The 10,281-nt window shown below is 32.3% G+C and overlaps 1 protein-coding gene across 1 annotated transcript; it reads right to left on the bottom strand.

The window, feature by feature from the left end:
• Positions 1-75: 75 nt before the first annotated feature.
• On the bottom strand, positions 76-8,496 carry LOC141337015 (ras GTPase-activating protein 3-like). Its single transcript, XM_073842745.1, has 6 exons — positions 8,369-8,496; positions 6,532-6,614; positions 6,245-6,453; positions 4,851-4,954; positions 4,579-4,762; positions 76-2,918 (listed from the first exon to the last, which is right to left on the bottom strand). The coding sequence occupies exons 1-6, from the start codon at positions 8,469-8,471 to the stop codon at positions 2,843-2,845; spliced, it is 759 nt and encodes a 252-aa protein (XP_073698846.1). The 5' UTR covers positions 8,472-8,496; the 3' UTR covers positions 76-2,842.
• Positions 8,497-10,281: the final 1,785 nt, after the last annotated feature.

Genomic DNA, 10,281 nt, shown 5'->3' with positions numbered 1-10,281 from the left:
AAACAGCAATGTTGTATCTTAACGTTTTTCATCTGTTTTCTGTTTGGTTTTTAGGAATAAAGACTCAGACACGGATCTGGTTGCTATTGCCTTCATTTGGACAAAAGAAACACGTGTGTCTCGTTCAGTGGGCTGGTCTGGACACACTGTCCTTCATCAATTACAGGAGAATTACTCATAGGTGACATTATTGCATACTTTATACTGTGCGCTTGGATTACTCTTAGATTGGATTCGATTTTTTTTACTTCACAAAAACATTATTCTGTGATACAAAAATAAATAGCAATTCATTTGGGCAAAAAACGGGGCTTTTTTAAAATATCTAAGCACTGAGACATGCATCACCGAGGGACGTACAGAAACACAACAACCGTGTTTTAACAAAAATACAACACCATACCAACAAAACAATACAGGTGTAGATCTCCAGCTCATGTTTCACCCCAAATCAGATCCAAATCAACAGTGATTTTCCCTATAAAGAATACGAAGCATCAGTACTTTTCTGACTGAAAAGATAAATTCTGGAATTTTCTCTAATTCTGAAGTCAGAACTGTGAAATATAACTTGGATTGTATTTGAACTGTAGGACAAAAATCACAATTATCTTTTTAATTTGTGGGAGAAATGAGCGTATGGTAATGTAATGTCAATTAGAAAATTTCTTGAAAATATCTTAATGCTTGTAAAATAAATTTCAGCACTGAAACAGTATTTATTTTTTATAGTATACAATATTTGTATATTATTATATATTAGTATGTGACCCTGGAGCACAAAACAAGTCTTAAATAGCACGGGTATATTTGTAGCAATAGCCAAAAATACATTGTATGAGTCAAAATTATACATTTTTCTTTTATCTCAAAAATCATTGAGATATTAACTAAAGATCATGTTCTATCAAGATATTTTGTACATTTTTGATCTTAAATATATCAAAACTTTATTTTTGATTAGTAATAAGAACTTTTGGACAACTTTAAAGGCGATTTTCTCAATATTTAGATTTTTTTGCACCTTCAGACTCCAGATTTTCAAATAGTTGCATCTTGGCCAAATATTGTCCTATCCTAACAAACCATACATAGAAATCAAAATATTATAAAATGTATCCTTATGACTGGCTTTGTGGTCCAGGGTCACACCCAAAGTTTGGGATCAGCAAGACTTTTAATGTTTTCAAAGACATTTCTTATGGTCATCAAGGTTGCTTTTATTTGATAAAATAAAATACAGAAAAAACTGTTATATTGTGAAATATTATTTCAATTTAAAAAACTGTTTTCTATGTGAATATATTTTAAAATGTAATTTATTCCTGTGATACAAAGCTGAATTTTCAGCACCATTACTCCAGTCTTCAGTGTCACATGATCCTTCAGAAATCATTCTAATATACTGATTTATAATCAATGTTGGAAATAGTTTTGCTGCTTAATATTTTGTTGAAACCTGTGATTTTTTCCCCCAGGATTCCTTAACAAATAAAAAGGTTTTCTCACAATATACTGTTCAAAAGTTTGGGGTCAGTAAATTTGTATTCTTTCTTTTTTTTTTTTTTTTGAAAGAAATTAATTGAAATAAAATGAATACTTTTATTCACCAAGGATGTGTTAAATTAATAAAAAGTGAAGGCATAGATTTACATTGTTAGAAGAGATTTATATTTTGAATAAATGCTGTTCTTTTTAACTTGTTAACAGGTTCCAAAAAAATATTTGGCAATATAAATCAGCATATTAGAATGATTTCTGAAGGATCATGTGACACTTAAGGCTAGAGTAACATCTAATAAAAATGTATCTTTGTATCACACAAATAAATTGTATTTTAAAGTATATTAAAATATAAAACATTATTTTATATTGTAATAACATTTTGCAATTTTTTTTTTTTTTTTTTTTTGCATTTTTGATCAAATAAATGCAGCCTTGATGAGCAGAAGAGACTTCTTTGAAAACCTTACAAGTCTTACTGATCCAAAACTTTTTGTATGATTTTAGGGTGAAATTTAAGCAGGACATGATCTTGACAGGTTTCATGAAATGCATCAAAATACTCAGATCCATATCAAACATCTCTATAAAGTGTGATATGATGAACTGGGAGTTATTATTCATAATTAATCAATGAACCACACTCATGCGCTCACACACACACACACACACACACACACTGTAACCAGAGCAGTGAACTTCCAGGACGAGAGACACAACAGAAAGTATAAAAACACAAATGTGAAGCTGAACCCGGCTGGACCCACAAACCATCAAAAAGCGGTTCAGCGTCACGCCGCATGCTGGAAACGGCTGGGATGAGGACGTCTGCATGCCGTAACACACCAAACCACACGTTTCCCACAATGCAGCGCCGCTTGAGCGGGCGTGACGACACAAGTCAATACTGGACGCGTGTGAACGGAGGGAAGAGCAGGCAGAAACAGAGCTATACGAGTTGAAAACACGGTTACAGGTTCAGCCGCAGGCCTCGCGTCCGCCATCAAAACCCTGTCAAAGCAAAGGATTGTGGGATCTGTCCTTTGGTCCAAAACTCCGTTTATAAAAACATCCACCGCTTGAGGACATCTGCTCGCCTCCTAGCTTAAAAACATCATTAAACGTTAAAACGTGCCGGAGCTGGAGCTACAGTACATCGTCCACGGGAGCGTGTGACGGATAAAGTGCGCGGCGGCCCACGCCGTTCGGAGGAAGCTGTTGATTGGTTAAAATCGTATAAAAACACCAGAGGTTTAGCTTTTTGTCTGTGGCCGCCTTCCTGCCGGTCTGAGATGCGACCGCTTTAGTGGAGGCCGTGCAGAGTCTGCGGTGGGCGTGGTCAGATGGAGTAGGTGGAGCTCTCTGACTGCTGGCGGATGTAGCACTGGAAGCTCTGGTCACCGATTGGATGCTCCCTGTGAACATAAACATGTGACACATTAGAACGAAACAGGGACGTCTGAATGACCAACAATGACTTGGAATTATATGCAACAAGTTAATCAGTATGTCCGAATGTTATTTTAAAATCCAATTTTATTTTATTTTAGTATTATTTATATACTATCATAGTATGTATTCAAATTTTGAATTTGATGATTTTTTTTTTCAGTTTTTAGTAATTTTCTTACAATTTTGTTAAAATGTGCTTGTTGTTTTTAATAGTTTTTTATGGTTCTATTTCTCTTTATTTTGAAGTTTTAGTAATATTATGTGTTTTTTGTCATTTTTATTACCTTTTTAATATTTATCTTTATTTTTTTAGTTTTAGTAATTTTGTTATGTGCTTGTTTTTATTAGTTTTTTTTTATGGTTCTATAAAATGTCACTAACTCTTTCATTGTTTGTTTTTTGCAGTTTTTTAAATTTTTTTACTGAACTGTACCATGAACTTGTCCTATGCAGTCACATAGCAAAAGATTTAAAAAATACAACTTTTAATAATTAATAAATAGCGTGAGCGATTTATCTTCATTGTTAGACAATTATTTTCATAGTGTTATTTATTGAATATAAAATTATAATTAACAATTTCAAGAGAAACTTTGACAACAAAACAAACTTTGCTGTTATCTGTTCAAAACATCTGAAAATTATTCCATTTTAAGATGAGTTATATATATATCGCCCCATTACAATACTCAACTTGTTTTTTAAAGATATTTTGAAAGAATGAAGCGTTTATATAGCACTTTATTGTCTATTGCTGTATACCCACATGACCTGTGTGTTCATGTTCATGTTAATTCACAGTACATAAACTAATGTTAAAAGATACAAATTTACATCTTAATAATGTATGAATACTTTTTTTTAGCTTAATATTAATTAACATTAATAAATGCTATTTAATTATTGTTCATGTTAACTAATATAGTTAATGTTAACAAATGAAACTGGATGGCAAAATTGTATATATTGTGTGTATGTGTCTGTGTGTTGATTTTAAAGTGTAACCATTTCAATGCTGTAAACTTTAAATCCAAACTGGCAGAGGGTTACTGTGAATGCATGTGCCAACTGGGCACCGTTTTCCTGACTGTGCAGATGGCGAGGGCCCGTTCATCGCTGCTTGCAGCTTTAATAATTAAATTATATTTCTGTTTTAGTAATTTTGTTGTTTTTTGTCATTTTATTAGCTTTTTTATATTTCTATTTATCATTATTTTGTTGTGCTTTTCTGATGTGTTTTACCATTTTTATTTGTTTAGAAATATTTCAATTTTTATTTATCTTTACATTATTTTAGTTTTAGTAATTTGACTCAAACTTGTATTATCGCAAAGCTCTATATGTAAAATAAAAAAAAAAAAACATAAATGTGAGGATAAAGTAGAATAGAATAAATGTTTCTATTTAAGTGATATATATTCTATATATCAAATCTCAACTGCCAAATTCTCTTTTTTGTGGTAAAATGTAATTCTATTATCATCCAGCTCTAATCTGTTAAATGCAACTTTAAAACATGAAGATATTGAGATATTATAAACATTAACAGAATGATTTTCTGCTTTGAAATGCATGTGTATTGTGAAGAGCACTATATAAATACAATGGTTCAGCGATACTTACTGGCTACCGTACTTGGTTTTCCTGAACTTGTCTCGTTTGTACTGCATGTGCTGCTGCTCCAGTGTCTGTACGGCTGAGATGACGAGTCTCAGGGTTTTATACGTCTCCTGCGGGTCGTCGATCACAAACGTGGAGTATTCCTCCTGCTCAGGGCCGTCGTACACCGACTTACTGCCACACGCCTCTGGATGGAGAGATGAGACGCGCTGATGCATCATACATGAACTATCATGTTCATTCTCACTATAATGTTCTCAAACTCTCTGACTCACCCTGCATCTTGACTAGTTTGGCCATGTACGTGCTGTAGAGCGAGTAGATCCGCTCCGTCTCTCGGTCTCCATCCACATCCAGCTGGATATTGGCAGGAAGTCCCCTGAACGACAGACATTACAATGTTATATTTAAATATGCAAATGAGGCATCATATCATTAAATATGCACAGATTTGCATACATTTTCAGAACAGAAATCGGAACATTGGATAAAGTCAGGATCATAAAAATGTAATTTGATTTTGTTGTCATATTAGAGTTAAAGGTTTTTTAGAGGGGATTTTGCAGTTCTTTTTTTATCACTCCATAAATCAGAAATGCTGTCAACAGACAGAAAACAAGCACATATTCACCTTGTTTTTAGGAGTAAAATATTGTAGAAATCAATGTGAATTAAACGTAAATAAACCTTCAGAATATAGAGAGGAATAAAACTGTAAAGTTTGGTCTTTGTAAAAAAAGTATTATTAAAATTTTAATAATAATAATATTATACACTTTTTATTTTTTTAATCTTCAGATGCACATGAATAAAAGTGCAATAAAACAGGGATTTTGCATGTTTTCTATCCACTAGTCTAAAGCAAAATAGACCAAAATCTCAAAAGTGAGAATAGATAAAAAAACAAAACACATACAACAAACAAACATATTAATGTTAAATAAATAGAGTAAATGCAAATAGATAAAGTGCCAAAAATAAAATAAAATATTTATTTTTTACTTTTTAAAAATGAAAAATAACATTGCAAAAAAGGGCTTATCTTACTTAGTATTTTGTATCTTGTATTTAGTCAAAATATCTAAAGCAAAATGACATTTCCCCCTGGAAACAAGACTAAATATCTTATGTTATTTTGCTTATCTAGTAAATGCATCTTAATTTAAGAATTTTGACTAAAAACAAGACAAAAATAGTGAGTAAGATAAGCCTTTTTTGCAGGGGAAAAAACTATTAAATGTGTAATTTGGATGTTTTTTTCACTAGTGTGAAAAACAACTTTAGAAGCACTAAAATCTCAAATTTGTCCAGTGCATTAAAAAGCAATGGTTTGTCTGTCTTGACTTAAAAAATGCATGTAATTAAATAGAAAAAAAATATGGTCTAGAGATTAATTTTTTTCAAGTTCAAACTTTATAAGCTTAGGCACTGTGTTTTTAGAAAACTGCAAAATGCTGAAAAAGCTGCGAGGCATCAGCACAACCATCAAACACCTCCGTCTAGCATGTTTATATCATAGAGAAATGCAAAACTGTTTTCTGTGTGAACATCCTCTGAGGAGTGAAAGCAAAAAAGTCTCTTTCTTTTTTGTCCTTTACTGTATCTTATAGGTTAAGGCCACTGAAGTCACTTAATCTCATGGCAGAAACAGGAAGAGTTTGGTCCTCACCCTGTGCAGGGCGTGCAGCCGGGCGCCGCATCCGCCGACAGCTTGCAGCAGAGCCAGTGTCCGTTGAGGTAGGCCGACGGGTGGTACGTGCTCAGACGCTTGCGGTTACACTGACTGACTTTGGTCAGGATGTCGATCCAGTCGCGCGCCTCTACGCAGTTATTAGCCTGGATGTAGAGCGCCCTCTCCGGCTGGATGACCTGGAACATCTGCAGGAAAACCAACAGCACTGCTGCAGCGACTGCGACCGCATGATCTTATTACTGATGTGAAACAGTTTCTCTTACGTTCTTCATTTTGAAGGACTCTTCCTCAAGTCTCTCCACAGCCAGGATGTTCTCAATAGGGATGCTGCAGAGAGCGCCCTCTCCTGGACACAAGCACAGACACACATCAGCACTGATGATGAACACACCAACACATCAACCACCAACACAAAACAGACTGATCCAGAACAAAAATGTACAGATAATGTACTCACCCCCTTGTTATTCAAGATGTTCATGTCTTTCTTCAGTCGTAAAGAAATTATGTTTTTTGAGGAAAAAATTTCCGTCAATGCGCAATGCATATGGTGCTCACAAGTCTGAACTTCCAAAATGCAGTTTAAATGCAGCTTTAAAGGGCTCTAAACGATCACAGCTGAGGAAGAAGGATCTTATCTAGTGAAACGATCAGTTATTTTCTAAAAAAATGTACAGTTTATATGCTTTTTAACCACAAATGCTGGTGCAAACTGCATTTTGGAAGTTTAAGCTTGTGGGCACCATAGAAGTCCACTATATTGACCTGAAATCCTGAAATGTTTTCCTCAAGAATTCTCAAGAATTTCTTTAACTGAAGAAAGAAAGACATGAACAACTTGGTGTTGTTCTGGAAGTGAACTACTTTAACGATGGATGTACAAACGGTGGTATGGATTGATTTTTAGTTTTAGTGGATAATAGTTCTCAGTCTGTGTCTCAAATCACTTTGCATTTATTTGATCAAAAATACATGAAAATTCTGACATATTTTTCCCATTTAAAACAGCTGTTTTCTATGTGAATATCTGTTAAACTGTAATTTATTTCTGTGATCAAAGCTGAATTTCCAGCATCATTACTGCAGTCTTCAGTGTCACATGATCTCTCAGAAATCATTCTAATATACTGATTTGCTGCTCAACAAACATTTCTGATTATTATCAATATTGAAAACAGCTGTGCTGCACAATATTTTTGTGGAAACTGATACATTGTATTTTTCAGGATTCACAGATGAAAAGAACGTTCAAAAGAACAGCATTTATGTAACAATTATAACATTAGAAATGCCTTTACTGTCACTTTTGATCAATTGAATGTCTCCTTGATGAATAAAAGTATTAATTTCTTGAGAAAGAATCTTATTGACCCCCAAATTTTCACACTGCAAACATTTTTTTCTTACTTAGATTTTTTTGTCTTGTTTCCAGCCAAAATATCTACAAATTCTTAAATCAAGAAGGATTTTCTAGACAAATAAAAATTATTTTCTTGTTTTCCAAAAAAAAAAAAATAAAATACAAAAGTCAAAATTAATTGCATTTTTGCTTGAAACAAGCGAAATAATCTGCCAGTGGTTTAAGAAAAAATATTCTTGTTTTCGGTTTGAAAAAAGATTCTATTGCTTACCCCAATGGCAGATTATTTAGCTCGTTTCAAGCAAAAATGCAATTAATTTTGACTTTTGAATTTTTTTTTTTTTGAAAACAAGAAAATCATTTTTACTTGTCTAGAAAATCCTGATTTAAGAATTTTTAGATATTTTGGCTGGAAACAAGACAAAAAATCTAGGTAAAAAAGGCATTTTTTGCAGTGCAAATGTATAAAAATTTCTATTATCATTCTGAAAAATACATGTTTTTAAACTACTATTGATTGTTTTGAATTAAAAGAAGCTTTTTTTTAATCAAAGAGAATCAGTGTTTTTTACACTAATGACTAACTGAAATGTAACTTTATATGGAGTGTTATTGTGATAATCATGAGTGTTGCTCGTTCACAAACACATGATGGGATATGATGATGAAATACTCCACAGATGAACAGCAGACGTCTCACACACCTGTAGCGAGAGTACGGGACAAACCTTTTGCGTTACCTTTGGTTTTGTGGTAGGTGAACTCGTGGTTGGTCAGGCGGAACCATCTCTTCTTGAAGTTCTTCAGACCGAAGCGGTTTCGCCCTTGAGCTCGTTTGATCATGAATCTAAAGGTCAGAGGAGAACCAGCTTTCAGTGAAGGTCTAAACTCAAACTCCCTCCAGACTCAATCACACACTAGCTACAGTACATTCACATTAATAATCAACTCATTCTGACGTCAACAAAACCAACCACAGCACTCAATAATCATATTACTGATTATTTTTACAATATGCATCCTATATCTCTCTAAACTGGATAATTCTGGAATTACTGCTGCCATATATTTGCAGTGTTGGAAATGTTTACATTTCCAAATATTGCTGAACAAGTTCCAGTAAATATAATGTGAAAAATTTAATTTTACATTTCAGGCTATAATTTACTATAATAAAATAAATATTTATTTCTGTATGTCTGTGGCTTTAAGCATAAAAATAATAAGTAATCCTGCTTTAAATTGTTGCCCCCCCCCCCCCCAAATTTTTTTTTTTTAAAGTTTTCTGTTTAATTTAATTGCATTTATGTTTTTCTTTTTCTGAGCAAAAAATAAACATCAAACATTTTCCCCTAATTTACAGACACCCACTAAAAGTCATTCAGTGTCAATCTTGTAAGGCATATTTACAACAAAAATCTATTTATGACATATTAAAAGATGAATTACTCTAACCCCAAATACTAATTAGCTGTAATTCTACATTTCTAAAATTTGCCACTATCCTAGGTTTTGCCCATTTGTCTGTAATCATTTTTTACTTTATTTACAACACAACAAAATGCTAATATGTGCAAGTCAGAATAAGCATGTTGTTTGAATTGTTACATAAATATTGCGTTACACTGAATGACAGTGTAACATTATTTCAACCTAATTTTGACATTTTATTCTCCAAAAACTTATTTGAAACTTTAAAACACTTTACTTACATTTAATGTGCTTTCTATGGAAATAAAATCACTTTTGTAAATTTCTTTTGACGTGGACATTTTAACATCTTTGGCCGATGTATGTCTGTATTTATATATTTATTCTATTTCAGCTAGTTGCCAATGCAACATTTCAAACCTTTGTTAAGTTTAACTTTAGGTGATAAAATAAATAAAACAAAATTAACTATAAAACTAAATTATATTAAAAAAATAATAATAAAAACTATTAAGACATATTTTAAATAAAAATACTAAAATGTTTACAAAAATAACTAAAAAATAAATAAATAAATACAAATTAGTAAAATATTATATATACACATATATAAAAAACACAAATAAAATGACAAAACTACACAACAAAATTTACCTAAAATTAAAATGAAAGAAAATATAAAAATAAAATCGAATTAAAATGATTAATAAAAACTGTAAAAGTAAATCAATGACATTAAAATAACACTGATGCATTCTTATGGCTCATTACTACTAGGAATGAAAACCACTGATGAGACTTTTTTGACATTAATAATCACAGCTGATGAATTGAGACTAAATGGAGAGCAAATGGAGCCTTTCTCTAAAGTTTCTCCCTGTTTTTTTAGATGTTTCTCTTGAGAAAATGACCTCATATGTGACTCTGGACCACCATAAGGTTCAATGTTTTGAAAATCTAGAATCTGAGGGTGCAAAAAAATCTAAATATTGAGAAAATCCCCCTTGAAGTTGTCCAAATGAAGTTCTTAGCAATGCATATTACTAATCAAAAATTAAGTTCTAATATATTTAGGGTGGGAAGTTTACAAAATATCTTCATGGAACATGATCTTTACTTAATATTCAAATGATTTTTGGCATAAAAGAAAAATGTATAATTTTGACCCATATAGTGTATTTTTGGCTATTGCTACAAATATACCTGAAATCTCAATATGAGC

Source organism: Garra rufa, chromosome 6 (genome assembly GCF_049309525.1).
Source record: "Garra rufa chromosome 6, GarRuf1.0, whole genome shotgun sequence".
In the NCBI taxonomy this organism is placed as follows: Eukaryota; Metazoa; Chordata; class Actinopteri; order Cypriniformes; family Cyprinidae; genus Garra; species Garra rufa.
Note: the sequence above shows the minus strand (reverse complement) of the source record. Positions and strands in the feature narration are given on the sequence as shown.

Excerpts from the sequence above, each read along its gene's own strand:
- LOC141337015 (XM_073842745.1), bottom strand. The coding sequence starts at position 8,471 with ATGATCAAACGAGCTCAAGGGCGAAACCGCTTCGGTCTGAAGAACTTC. Across the intron at positions 6,615-8,368 it reads CACCTACCACAAAACCAAAG|GAGAGGGCGCTCTCTGCAGC; the intron begins GTAACGCAAAAG and ends GCTTGTGTCCAG. Across the intron at positions 4,955-6,244 it reads GGCTGCACGCCCTGCACAGG|GGGACTTCCTGCCAATATCC; the intron begins GTGAGGACCAAA and ends TCTGTCGTTCAG.